The 14007-nt window shown below is 40.4% G+C and overlaps 2 protein-coding genes across 3 annotated transcripts in view; one reads left to right on the top strand and one right to left on the bottom strand.

Annotated features, from left to right (window-relative positions):
• Positions 1–1706, top strand: part of itga6a (integrin, alpha 6a) — an 81038-nt gene extending 79332 nt beyond the window's left edge. For both annotated transcript variants that reach the window (XM_061880032.1, XM_061880030.1), the window contains one exon: positions 216–1706. In XM_061880032.1, coding sequence (XP_061736016.1) covers positions 216–380 — 165 coding nt within the window. In that variant the 3' untranslated portion in view covers positions 381–1706. The remainder of the gene's footprint in view (positions 1–215) is intronic.
• Positions 1707–7905: 6199 nt separating this feature from the next.
• Positions 7906–10266, bottom strand: nup62l (nucleoporin 62 like). The gene is made up of 2 exons (XM_061880033.1): positions 8376–10266; positions 7906–8304 (listed from the first exon to the last, which is right to left on the bottom strand). Exons 1-2 carry the CDS (start codon positions 9939–9941, stop codon positions 8146–8148), a joined length of 1725 nt encoding a protein of 574 aa, XP_061736017.1. The 5' UTR covers positions 9942–10266; the 3' UTR covers positions 7906–8145.
• Between the last annotated feature and the right edge of the window lie 3741 nt (positions 10267–14007).

The raw sequence follows: 14007 nt of genomic DNA, 5'->3' as shown, positions 1-14007 counted from the left end.
TCCCTGAGCATGCGCAGCCACTAATGAACTCACCCTGCAGCTTCACGCACGGATTTAACTCGACACGTATTGCAGACCGGCAACATGACTTTCTGCAATATGTGTCACAAAATGCTTTTGCCGCTTGGACTATTTGTAAAAGCATGTTTAACGCTCTTTCTGCACAATTATTGATTCAAACTAATAACTGTTTGGGAATTCTTTCCTTCATCCAGTGTGGATTCTTTAAGCGCTCCCAGCAAGACAACATCGTTCCGCAGTACCACGCTGTGCGCATCCGAAAGGAGTCCCCTCAGCACCCGGACGGCAGAGTCAAGCTGGACCCTTTTGAGAAGAAGCAGTGGTCCACGACGTGGGTGGACAATGAAAGCTATTCTTAAAACAACTTTTAATCAACTTAACGTATTTCTTTGAATTGCCGCCGGGGCAATAATTATTTTAAAACCTTTTCTCACTTCGGCGTTTACCAAAGGCATGCGGTAAATTTAGGCCTGCGCTTAATAATTTGGTTCTGATGTAAGGATAGCATCATGAAAAGCACATTTAATAAAAAAAAACGTTATTATGGTCTTACCTTTACTTATAAATGAAGTCCATGCGCAGCTCCTTCTGATCAAAAGCATCGATAACTTGTTTATAGAAGTCTTCCTTATCTTTCTCCAGTTTTAAAAGTCTCTCTGTCTCCATGGAGATCTTCCTTTATTACCTCCTGCTTCGATTGAAAGTCCAGTTTAGAAAACTGTTTTATTTTAGATATGTAATCCTCCATGTTAAAAGTGCAAGCGAGAGGAAAAAATAAACGATTGCTGCTTGTTGTCACTTCTTCTGCAGCCGAGTAGTCGCAAGAAGGATCACTAGCGCCCTCTACCACCAGGAGGCGGGAGTCATTTAATGACTCATATTTGACACACGCAGCTACGGTATATTAATAAAACATAGCTGCTTCCTGTTCTTTTTAGCATATTCAATAGCTTGGACCTTAAATCCTACTGAATAGCTCTTAATCTTCTTCCCTTTATGCGATTTCAAATGATTGAACTCAGCCTCCTCCATTTTGAAAATGATGACAGGTGAAGTGTCACTCGTGACGTGACGAGTTTGACCCGGCGGAAATTCTAGGCAGGCACATACTATATACCCGGCGGCAATTCAAGGAAGTACGTATTTGTCTTAAATTAGCGGACACTTGATTGGGTACACTTGTGGAGTGCAAGAGCACCAGGTGTTCATTAGATTGTGCGGCTGTAAAGTTCAATGCAACATGTTTTTGTTAGTCTTTCAACACTGTATAGATGATTTGTGTATATATTTCTGCATATTGTATATTTATTTTTTGATAAATGGAGCCAAAGATGCTTAGTCTTTCGTCTGCACTGGAACAAGGTCTGCATAAAAACAGGGGTACTGGCTCTTTAAAACCTTGCATGGTTTGAAAACCCATACAGAGAAGGCACAGTTTTTACATTTAATTATTCAGGATTTTTGTACTTTTTCATTCATGGGGACTGTAGAAATACTTCATGGCAACTCTCAGGATGCGGGTTTTGTAATTATTGTTGCGTCGTGGTAGCATTGTCACTGAAGTGATTCTCTTTTTTGTGAGGAAGCTTAAAGCAGGATAGCTGCAAAAAAAAAAAAAAAAAAGTTTAATTATTCAGAAATGTATATGTTACATTTTAATGTTGAATAAACATTGTTTAAATGAATGTCTACAATGTCAATATTTTTGTTTTTAGAATGATATTTAGCTTTAATTTGCTCTCACTATTATGTTAGATCCACAGGACTCTCACTATTATGTTAGATCCACTATGGACTGGACTCTCACTATTATGTTAGATCCACTATGGACTGGACTCTCACACTATTATGTTAGATCCACTATGGACTGGACTCACACTTATGTTAGATCCACTATGGACTGAACTCCCACTTATGTTAGATCCACTATGGACTGAACTCCCACGTTAGATCCACTATGGACTGGACTCTAATGCTATTATGTTAGATCCACTATGGACTGGACTCTCACACTATTATGTTAGATCCACTATGGACTGGACTCACACTATTATGTTAGATCCACTATGGACTGGACTCTCACTATTATGTTGGATCCACTATGGACTGGACTCTCACTATTATGTTAGATCCAATATGGACTGGACTCTCACTATTATGTTAGATCCACTATGGACTGGACTCTCACTATTATGTTAGATCCACTATGGACTGGACTCTCACTATTATGTTAGATCCACTATGGACTGGACTCTCACTATTATGTTAGATCCACTATGGACTGGACTCTCACTATTATGTTAGATCCACTATGGACTGGACTCTCACACTATTATGTTAGATCCACTATGGACTGGACTCTCACTATCATGTTAGATCCACTATGGACAGGACACTCACACTATTATGATAGATCCTCTATGGACTGGACTCTCACTATTATGTTAGATCCACTATGGACTGGACTCTCACACTATTATGTTAGATCCACTATGGACTGGACTCTCACTATCATGTTAGATCCACTATGGACTGGACTCTCACTATCATGTTAGATCCACTATGGACAGGACTCTCACACTATTATGTTAGATCCACTATGGACTGGACTCTCACACTATTATGTTAGATCCACTATGGACTGGACTCTCACTATCATGTTAGATCCACTATAGACTGGACTCTCACTATCATGTTAGATCCACTATGGACAGGACTCTCACACTATTATGATAGATCCAATATGGACTGGACTCTCACTATTATGTTAGATCCACTATGGACTGGACTCTCATGCTATTATGTTAGATCCACTATGGACTGGACTCTCACTATCATGTTAGATCTACTATGGACTGGACTCTCACTATCATGTTAGATCCACTATGGACTGGACTCTCACTATCATGTTAGATCCACTATGGACTGGACTCTCACTATCATGTTAGATCGACTATGGACTGGACTCTCACACTATTATGTTAGATCCACTATGGACTGGACTCTCACTATCATGTTAGATCCACTATGGACTGGACTCTCACTATCATGTTAGATCCACTATGGACTGGACTCTCACTATCATGTTAGATCCACTATGGACAGGACTCTCACACTATTATGATAGATCCAATATGGACTGGACTCTCACTATTATGTTAGATCCACTATGGACTGGACTCTCACGCTATTATGTTAGATCCACTATGGACTGGACTCTCACTATCATGTTAGATCCACTATGGACTGGACTCTCACTATCATGTTAGATCCACTATGGACTGGACTCTCATGCTATTATGTTAGATCCACTATGGACTGGACTCTCACACTATTATGTTAGATCCACTATGGACTGGACTCTCACAATATTATGTTAGATCCACCAAACGTTTAATGTTGTGCATGAATGCACAAAGGTGAGTTTTGTTGATGTTATTGAGTTGTGTGGAGTGCTAATCAGACATATTTGGTCACTGCAAGCTAATCGATGCTAACATGCTATTTAGGCTAGCTATATGTACATATTGCATCATTATGTCTCATTTGTAGCTATATTTGAGCTCCTTTGGTTTCCTTTAAGTCCTCTTAATTCAATTTATATCTCATGACACACTATCTGTATTTAATTTATTTTATGCATTGTTGGTTCAATATGGCCCTTTCAACATTTTGTGTTGCCGACCCCTGGCATAAATACAGCCCGGCCAACATGTTTTTATTGTAATTTTGAGGAATTTATCTGAATGTGCATGAACTATTTCTGTTGAAAATCGTTACAAATGTCACATGTTAAAATATTAACTGTCAGTTTGATGTACTGTGCCAACTGTACTACTATAAGAGTCCATATTTTCTATTGTTTAAATGAAAATAAAACAGCAAAGTCCATTTGGCTGTCATCTATTTTAATTATGAGACACAATTGTGTCAAAGTCATGATTTTTTTTTACATTCTTGAAGTAAGAAATGCTGACTTTAAAAAAGTAGTTTTCTACTTGTGAGTGTTGATGACACAACACTTGATATTCTACTTTCAAGCATGTTTGACTCCATATAGGTCATCACATCTCAGCAACAAGCTGTAATATCTTACTGATATAATTTAGGACCAAAACACTTAAAACAAGTAAAAGACTAACATAAAATCTGCCTAGTGAGAAGAATGATCTTATCAGAGAGAAAATAAGCAAATATCAGTCTTATTTGAGATACTTCATCTTACTTAGATTTCACATCTTACTCAGATTTCAGTGTTTGCAGTGTGTCCATCACACTGAAAAGTGTGATTAATAATACTTAGTGTCAGAAAGTGTTTTAGTATTGTCTTATTCTGACGGTTTTGAGATGTTAGATTTCCTGTGCTCTTAATTTGGCGATCTAGTCTGAGACGTCATTTCCTGTTTGTAGCGTTTCCGCATAGTATGGGCTTTTGTGTAAACAGCATTGTGTGTGTTGCTGACTAAAATGTAAGTATACGTCGAATATAGCACAGTTATTAATGGTTAAATGCCTATAATGTTTTAGATGTAGTTGTAGCCTTAACCGCTCAACTTTCGCCCTCTTAATAATTCTTGTTACACCGTAGTTACCCTATCCTACCACTAGAGAGCGACACATTCCAGGTTTAAAGCACTGCCTAGATCAGGGGTCACCAACCTTGTTGAAAGCACGAGCTACTTCTTGAGTACTGATTCATGCCAAGGGCTACCAGTTTGATACACACTTAAATAAATTGCCAGAAATAGCTAATTTGCTCAATTTACCTTTAATAAATGAATCTATATCTATAAAAAAATGGGCAATTCTGTCTGTCATTCCGTTGTACATTTTTTTTCATTTTACGGAAGATTTTTTGGTAGAGAATAAATGAGGAAAAAAACACTTAATTGAACGGTTTAAAAGAGGAAAAAACACGAAAAAAATTAAAATTAAATTTTGAAACAAAATTTATCTTATCTAAGGGACGGCGTGGCGCAGTGGGAGAGTGGCCGTGCGCAACCCGAGGGTCCCTGGTTCAAATCCCACCTAGAACCAACCTCGTCACGTCCGTTGTGTCCTGAGCAAGACACTTCACCCTTGCTCCTGATGGGTGCTAGTTGGCGCCTTGCATGGCAGCTCCCTCCATCAGTGTGTGAATGTGTGTGTGAATGGGTAAATGTGGAAGTAGTGTCAAAGCGCTTTGAGTACCTTGAAGGTAGAAAAGCGCTATACAAGTACAACCCATTTATCATTTATTTATCTTCAATTTCCACTCTTTAAAATTCAACCGAAAAACAGAAAAGAAACACTACCTAATTCGAATCTTTTTGAAAAAATTAAAAAAATAATTTATGGAACATCATTAGTAATTTTTCCTGATTAAGATTAATTTTGATGACATGTTTTAAAGAGGTTAAAATCCAATCTGCACTTTGTTAGAATATATAACAAATTGGACCAAGCTATATTTCTAACAAAGTCAAATCATTATTTCTTCTAGATTTTCCAGAACAAAAATTTTAAAAGGAATTCAAAAGACTTTGAAATAAGATTTACATTTGATTCTACAAATTTTCTAGATTTGCCAGAATAATTTTTTTGAATTTGAATCATAAGTTTGAAGAAATATTTCACAAATATTCGTCGAAAAAACAGAAGCTAAAAAGATTTAAATTAAAATGCATTTATTATTCTTTACAATTGAAAAAATATTTACTCGAGCATTGATTTAAATTGTCAGGAAAGAGGAGGAAGGAATTTTAAAGGTAAAAAAGTATATGTGTTAAAAAATCCTAAAATAATTTTTAAGGTTGTATTTTTTCTCTAAAATTGTCTTTCTGAAAGTTATAAGAAGCAAAAAAAAAAAGATAAATGAATTTATTCAAAAAAGTGAAGACCAAGTCTTTAAAATATTTTCTTGGATTTTCAAATTCTATTTGAGTTTTGTCTCTTTTAGAATTAAAAATGTCGAGCAAAGCGAGACCAGCTTGCTAGTAAATAAATACAATTTAAAAAATAGAGGCAGCTCACTGGTAAGTGCTGCTATTTGAGCTATTTTTAGAACAGGCCAGCGGGCGACTCATCTGGTCCTTACGGGCGACCTGGTGCCCGCGTTGGTGACCCCTGCTCTAAATCAACAGTGCTTATTCTCCATTCATCTCTAATGGACTGCTTTAATAGTTCATGTACATTTATTTGTATATTTGTTTTATAAGACATTGTAAAGTATATGCTATTAGATATAATATTATACATATCCTGTTTTATTATTGCATATTATATTGCCTAAATGTATCCTAATCACTCTTTATGTGGACTCTACCAAGGATGTCGTTGTGGTTTGTGCAGCCCTTTGAGACACTTGTGATTTAGGGCTATATAAATAAACATTGATTGATTGATTCTTTGTATGTGTTCCCTTTAGACCACACACACCTAAATCACACGTGTTCAACTTCACCATTAAAGAGTGCCAGAAAGCCTCTCTGTGGCCTACTTTCTGACTGGAGTCCTTGTCCGAAGAAGACATCAGACCAGCATTCCACATCCAGAGTAAGCGACTCAATCACACTTAGTGATGTTGTTAGTGGATTTAGCCAGCCAATAAGAAGCAAGTTTGCGGATGACTCGGCCCTGCTGGTATCCGGCAAGGACAAGTCACAGGTGGAACAAATCCTCAGTGCTGAACTCCTTAATATTTGCACCTGGCTCGCTGACAACAAGCTATCCATACACTTAGGTAAAACGGAATCCATCCTATTTGGGTCCCATATCAAACTTAAGAAGGTCAGTGACTTCACTATAAAAGTGGGTGACATTGTTATCACCAGGAAGGATGAGATCACCTACCTAGGTTCCATTCTAGAGGCTAATCTTTCCTGTGATAAAATGGCAGCCAAGGTGATCAAAAAGGTCAACCAGAGCGAGATTCCTCTACAGAATCTCCTCTCTGGTCAACAAAAGCACCTTGAGGATTCTAGCGGGAACTCTCATAAAACCCTTTTTCCATTACACTTGCACCTCCTGGTACCCCAGCACCTCCAAAACCCTCAAATCTAGACTCCAAACATCCCAGAATAAGCTAGTCCGGTTACTTTTAGACCTCCACCCCAGATCACACCTCACTCCACTCCACTTCTCCAAAGTGGGCTGGATCAGGGTGGAGGACAGAGTCAAACAACTTGCACTGAGCCTAGTCTATAAAATCCGCTACACCTCCTTGATACCCAAGTACATGTCAAACTACTTCCGCCATAACCACAACACCAGGGGGAGCTCCACAAACCAGGTTAAACCCAGATTCCCATCTAACAAAGGTCTTAACTCATTCTCTTTCTATGCCACATCAATGTGGAATGCACTCCCAACAGGTGTAAAAGTAAGTGCATCTCTATCCTCCTTCAAAAGCGCTCTAAAACAACACCTCCAGGCAACTTCAACACTTTACTAATACCCTCCTCCATTCACATCCCATCTCCCCGGATTATAAACAACTCAAATGTACTTTTAATGTATATACTTGTTCTTATGCTATGTGAACTCACTATGTTCTCTGCTGGCTGTACATATCCTACTAAGTCACACCTACACTGTTTCAATGTCCATTTCTCTGTTGATGCAATTGTTGATGACTGAAGTACTGATATCAACCAAAGCTCCTCATCCCACCCCCCGGATTGTAAATAATGTCAATAATTCAATGTATATACTATGATGATTAACTTGTGTGATGACTGTATTATGCTGATAGTATATATTTGTACCATGAATTGATTAACGTGGACCCCGACTTAAACAAGTTGAAAAACTTATTGGGGTGTTACCATTTAGTGGTCAATTGTACGGAATATGTACTGAACTATGCAATCTACTAATAAAAGTTTCAGTCAATCAATCAATGAGTTCTTGTTTTTGCCCTTGTTGGTGTTGTTTTATTCACTGACAAAACACCGCATTACATTTCTGGAATATTTTTGATGACACCACAAATATTTTCTTCAGTTATCTACGAAAAGGCGAGCTGCGTTGAAAAGGACGTGAGAAGAAGGCCGACACAATCAGTGACCAACACTTTTGGTCTGACTAACCTCAAGGACAAAAATACCGCAGGGGAGATTTTTGTCACTAAAATGTTTGTGCGGGTCAGTCAAAGGTTAACCGGAAGGTCTTCTCCTGCTCCTTACGCTGGTTGTCGCACAGTTTGGACACCTCCTCCACTCGCCTTTGCAGGAGTCCTGAATTCTGGTCGATCCACTGGAGTGAATCCATGTGGGCGTTGAGGATTTTGCAGATCTGCTGGAGCTGAAACAGACAAAAAGATGTGTTGTTGAGCCAGCGCCGAGTCGTTGAGTGTTTATTTAGCGGCGTCTCACCGGGTCGCTGGTGTCTGCGGGCCCGCTGGACGTGTTCAGGTGCTCGATGATCTCCTTCAGGTCCTGAGACATCCTCTTCAGCTGCGCGTCCACGTTCTCCGCCAGCTTGTAGGTTCTCTCGCGCTCCTCGTCCGCGTTCTGCATGTAGATGGTGCCGCTCTGCTCCTTCACCGTGTCTTCCAGTGGACACAGCACGTCCTCCAGCTCCTTCTGCTGGGACAGGATGAAGTCCAACTCCTGGTTGAGCCTCCTCTGGTCCAGCTTCACCTTCTCCATCTCCTTGTGCAGGGACGTGATCTTCTCGCCGTTCTCCACCAGCATGCGGTCCCAGGCGTTGACCTGAGTGGCCTGCTGCAGGAAATGTCTCTCCTGGTCCTCCAGCTCGAGGCTCCACTTGTTTATGAGGCCTTCCAGCTGCACGTAGGTCATCACAGCAGGGGCGGCGGTCGCCAGGGCGATTGCTGCGGTCGTCAGGGCTGTGGTGGCGCTCGTGATGGGCTGCGGTTTGACCGCCAGCGAGAAGCCCGTGGTGGTGGACCCGGTTGTGGCTGCGGGGACTGGAGCCACGATGGAGGTGGCGGTTGCCGCTCCCAGAGGCTTGAGCGTAAGCGACAGACCTCCACTGGCTGCGGTGGTGGTTGGGGGAGCTAAAGCTGAAGTCGGAGCTGCACCGAAAGAAAAGCCTGATCCGGCTGCAGGAGCAGGAGCAGGGGCAGTTGTGGCGGCGGGGGTCGTAAAAAGAGAGGGGGCGGCTGATGAAGCGGCCTGGGAGGCCATGGGAGGCGCTGGGGTGGACGAAGGTTTGATACCCATGCCAAAACCTCCACCTAAAGCAGCTAAGGGTGCAGTGGTGGTGGTGGCCGGCTGGGCACCCAGGGTAAGGTTTGGGGGCGCAGTGGAGCCAAAAGCAAAGCCCCCCCCTGGGGCTGCGGTGGTGGCGGCAGGTTGGGCACCCATGGTGAGGTTTGAGGGAGCAGGGGAGCCAAAAGCAAAGCCTCCCCCTGGGACTGCAGGGGTGGGTGCAGCTGTGGCTGTGGTGACCTGGACCTTGGTGCCGCCGAAGCTGAAGCCTCCGAATGAGACCCCGCCAGGTGCAGCTGCAGGGGCGGCTGCTGTCGTCGCAGGTGGCGCTGTTGCTTGGGGCTGCAGTGGGGCGGGGGCACCACCAAATGAGAAGCCTCCTCCTGCCGGGGCCGTCAAGCCTGAGATCAGGCCGAACCCTGACGACGCCGCGGCGGTGGAGCCCAGCGTGAGTCCTGCAGCCGGTGCCGCGGTGCTGGTTTGGGGCACTGAGCCCAGACTAAAGGTGGTGGTGGTGGTGGGGGTCCCGAACGAGAGGCTGCCGCTGGGCACGGTGGTCTTTGCCGGGGTGCCGAAGCTGAAGCCGCCGCTGGGGTTCGTGGCGCCCATCTGGGGCGAAGAGCCGAAAGCGAAGCCACCTCCGGCGGCTGCTGCTGGCGCGGCCGACGGCAGGCCAAACCCGGCGGTGGGCGCCGCCGTGGCTGTGGTGCTCGGAGCCCCGAAAGTGAAGCCCGCGGTGGGCTGGCCGAAGTTGAAGCCGCTCATGTTTCTCACCTCAAACTAACTCACTAACAAACAAAATGGTCACCAACCTCGCGGGCTTCTTTTTGGCGGCCCACTCGTCTCCAACTTCCTCCAAGTGGAATCCAATGTTGGCTTTGTCGATGCCTGCCAAGTCTTAGTCAGCATGACCTTGGAGGAAAGAAGCACTGAAACATGACATTAAAGGAAAGAAGCACTAAAACATGACATTAAAGGAAAGAAGGACTTTAACATCAAAGTAGAAAAACGCGGCTTTACGACGTCATTGCATTAGTGGAGCACACTAGCGGAAATGACGCAACTTCTTCTTCTTCTTATGTTTAATGGCGGTTGGCAAGCAACCTTCTGGTGCGCATTACCGCCACCTACTGGAATGTAATGTAAGATTGATAGATTGAAACTTTTATTAGTAGATTGCACAGTTCAGTACATATTCTGTACTATTGACCACTAAATGGTAACACCCCAACGTTAATCAATTCATGATAAGATGGATCCCTACTCTATGTTCTTTTATTTAACCCAGTGTTTTTTTAAATATGTGTATATTGCTTTATATCCTAGGTCAGGGGTCACCAACCTTTTGAAAGCAAGAGCTACTTCTTGGGTACTGATTAATGCCAAGGGCTACCAGTTTGATACACACTTAAATAAATAAATAAATTAATTAATTAAATAAATTGCCAGAAATAGCCAATTTGGTCAATTTACCTTTAATAAATATATATATATATATATATATATATATATATATATACATATATATATATATATAAAAGAAGGTATTTCTGTCTGTCATTCCATCGTACATTATTTTCCTTTTACAAAAGGTTTTTGTAGAGAATAAATTATGAAAAAAAAAACACTCAATTGAACGGTTTAAAAGAGGAGAAAACACATAAAAAATGAAAATAAATTTTTTAAACATAGTTTATCTTCAATTCCGACTCTTTAGAATACAAAATTCAACCGAAAAAATGAAGAGAAAAACTAGCTACTTTGAACCTATTTTCAACTGTCAGTTTAGCATCTTTGTTTTCTACCTGTCGACTGTCAGTTTAGCATCTTTGTTTTCTACCTGTCGACTGTCAGTTTGCATCTTTGTTTTCTACATGTCGACTGTCAGTTTAGCATCTTTGTTTTCTACCTGTCGACTGTCAGTTTAGCATCTTTGTTTTCTACCCGTCAACTGTCAGTTTAGCATCTTTGTTTTCTACCTGTCAACTGTCAGTTTAGCATCTTTGTTTTCTACCTGTCAACTGTCAGTTTAGCATCTTTGTTTTCTACCTGTCGACTGTCAGTTTAGCATCTTTGTTTTCTACCTGTCGACTGTCAGTTTAGCATCTTTGTTTTCTACCTGTCAACTGTCAGTTTAGCATCTTTGTTTTCTACCTGTCGACTGTCAGTTTAGCATCTTTGTTTTCTACCTGTCAACTGTCAGTTTAGCATCTTTGTTTTCTACCTGTCGACTGTCAGTTTAGCATCTTTGTTTTCTACCTGTCAACTGTCAGTTTAGCATCTTTGTTTTCTACCTGTCGACTGTCAGTTTAGCATCTTTGTTACCTACCTGTCAACTGTCAGTTTAGCATCTTTGTTTTGTACCTGTCAACTGTCAGTTTAGCATCTTTGTTTTCTACCTGTCAACTGTCAGTTTAGCATCTTTGTTTTCTACCTGTCAACTGTCAGTTTAGCATCTTTGTTTTCTACCTGTCAACTGTCAGTTTAGCATCTTTGTTTTCTACCTGTCCACTGTCAGTTTAGCATCTTTGTTTTCTACCTGTCAACTGTCAGTTTAGCATCTTTGTTTTCTACCTGTCAACTGTCAGTTTAGCATCTTTGTTTTCTACCTGTCGACTGTCAGTTTAGCATCTTTGTTTTCTACCTGTCAACTGTCAGTTTAGCATCTTTGTTTTCTACCTGTCGACTGTCAGTTTAGCATCTTTGTTTTCTACCTGTCAACTGTCAGTTTAGCATCTTGGTTTTCTACCTGTCAACTGTCAGTTTAGCATCTTTGTTTTCTACCTGTCAACTGTCAGTTTAGCATCTTTGTTTTCTACCTGTCAACTGTCAGTTTAGCATCTTTGTTTTCTACCTGTCAACTGTCAGTTTAGCATCTTTGTTACCTACCTGTCAACTGTCAGTTTAGCATCTTTGTTTTCTACCTGTCGACTGTCAGTTTGGCATCTTTGTTTTCTACCTGTCGACTGTCTGTTTAGCATCTTTGTTTTCTACCCGTCAACTGTCAGTTTAGCATCTTTGTTTTCTACCTGTCAACTGTCAGTTTAGCATCTTTGTTTTCTACCTGTCAACTGTCAGTTTAGCATCTTTGTTTTCTACCTGTCAACTGTCAGTTTAGCATCTTTGTTTTCTACCTGTCGACTGTCTGTTTAGCATCTTTGTTTTCTACCCGTCAACTGTCAGTTTGGCATCTTTGTTTTCTACCCATCAACTGTCAGTTTAGCATCTTTGTTTTCTACCTGTCGACTGTCAGTTTAGCATCTTTGTTACCTACCTGTCAACTGTCAGTTTAGCATCTTTGTTTTCTACCTGTCGACTGTCAGTTTAGCATCTTTGTTTTCTACCTGTCAACTGTCAGTTTAGCATCTTTGTTTTCTACCTGTCAACTGTCAGTTTAGCATCTTTGTTTTCTACCCGTCAACTGTCAGTTTGGCATCTTTGTTTTCTACCTGTCAACTGTCAGTTTAGGCTGCTTGTCGGCTCCTCATCCCCACTTCAAGATGGCGGCCCAATTTCTCGCGTCACAGCAGCCAATGCTGCGTTAACTTACAACATGTCTATGCTGAGGTTTGTCTGTATAGGCGATGGTTAACATTTTAGTCCCGCCTCTTTTCCAAGATGGACAGGTCTTACAACCAATCAGAACAACGAGAGCGTTCACATTGAAGGACACGCAAACAGCTTCTGCGTTCAAAATGCATTCAAATTTAAATTGGATCCAAAAGCAAAACAAATTGATGTCCTCAAAACCAATAATTTTTTGGATTATGATGAACTATGGACTTCTGATCATTAATTTATAATAATGTGTATTACAATTTTTTAAGGGCCCCACGTCACATTTTAAAAATACTATGGAAAAAAAATAAAAAGTGGTATAAAAGAGCAAACAGGTGAAATGCAACAAGAACATGTTGCAATGTTTACTCTAATAACACAAAGCTGCCATGCAGGCTGTTTCTTTCTCCCAGAAAAAAAATAGCAAATCAAAACCAATTATGAATTATCGACCAATTCAAGGCTCCAATTACATCAAATTAAATAATCCACTGTGAAATATTTTTGGGGGCAAATGTTGAATATTTTGTGTTTTCCATATACAAATCCTAGCTTTTTTTTTTTTTTTAAAGAATGGCCTAAAACAAACAAACAAAAAACATAAACAAAAAAAAAAAACCTTACAATTGATGGATGGATCCGAAGTTGATCTCGAGACCATTGTGTTAAAAGTAATCAGTAAAAAAAAATAAAAATGTATTTTTTAACACTTCAATGAGTAGGACCTTTTTGGATCAGTGTGTTTTGTTTTTAAGTGTCATTGCACATTTTTTATTTTTTTTTTCCTGAAGGAACTCTCCTGACGGAATAATTAAAATACTATTTAATCTAATCTAATCTAAAATAATAGTGAATTAAAATCAATGCTGTTATGAGTTGTTGACCTTTTTCCGGCTCCAATTATTATATAATCTCAAACATTCTACTTAAACATTTTATGGGGTGAAAATATTGCATATTTTGTGTTTTTTTCCATTAAAAAAAAGAGCATACAACTTAAATCTTTAGAAAAAAAAGTGACAGATAGACCATATGTTGATCTAGAGATTTAAAACTTGAATAATGATAAAAATAATAATACTGAATAATGACATATTTTTTACATTTTATTTTTACCAAAACCCTTTGGGGTCCCCCGGATTAAGCCTAAGTGGAGGCCTAAATGTATATTATTTATACATATATTGTATTGGTTTTTAAAATAAATGGCCCCCGCTTGCTTTGATTATCAATCAATGTTTACTTATATAGCCCTAAATCACTAGTGTCTCAA

This window comes from Nerophis ophidion, linkage group LG19, assembly GCF_033978795.1.
Source record: "Nerophis ophidion isolate RoL-2023_Sa linkage group LG19, RoL_Noph_v1.0, whole genome shotgun sequence".
Taxonomy (NCBI): domain Eukaryota; kingdom Metazoa; phylum Chordata; class Actinopteri; order Syngnathiformes; family Syngnathidae; genus Nerophis; species Nerophis ophidion.
Note: the sequence above shows the minus strand (reverse complement) of the source record. Positions and strands in the feature narration are given on the sequence as shown.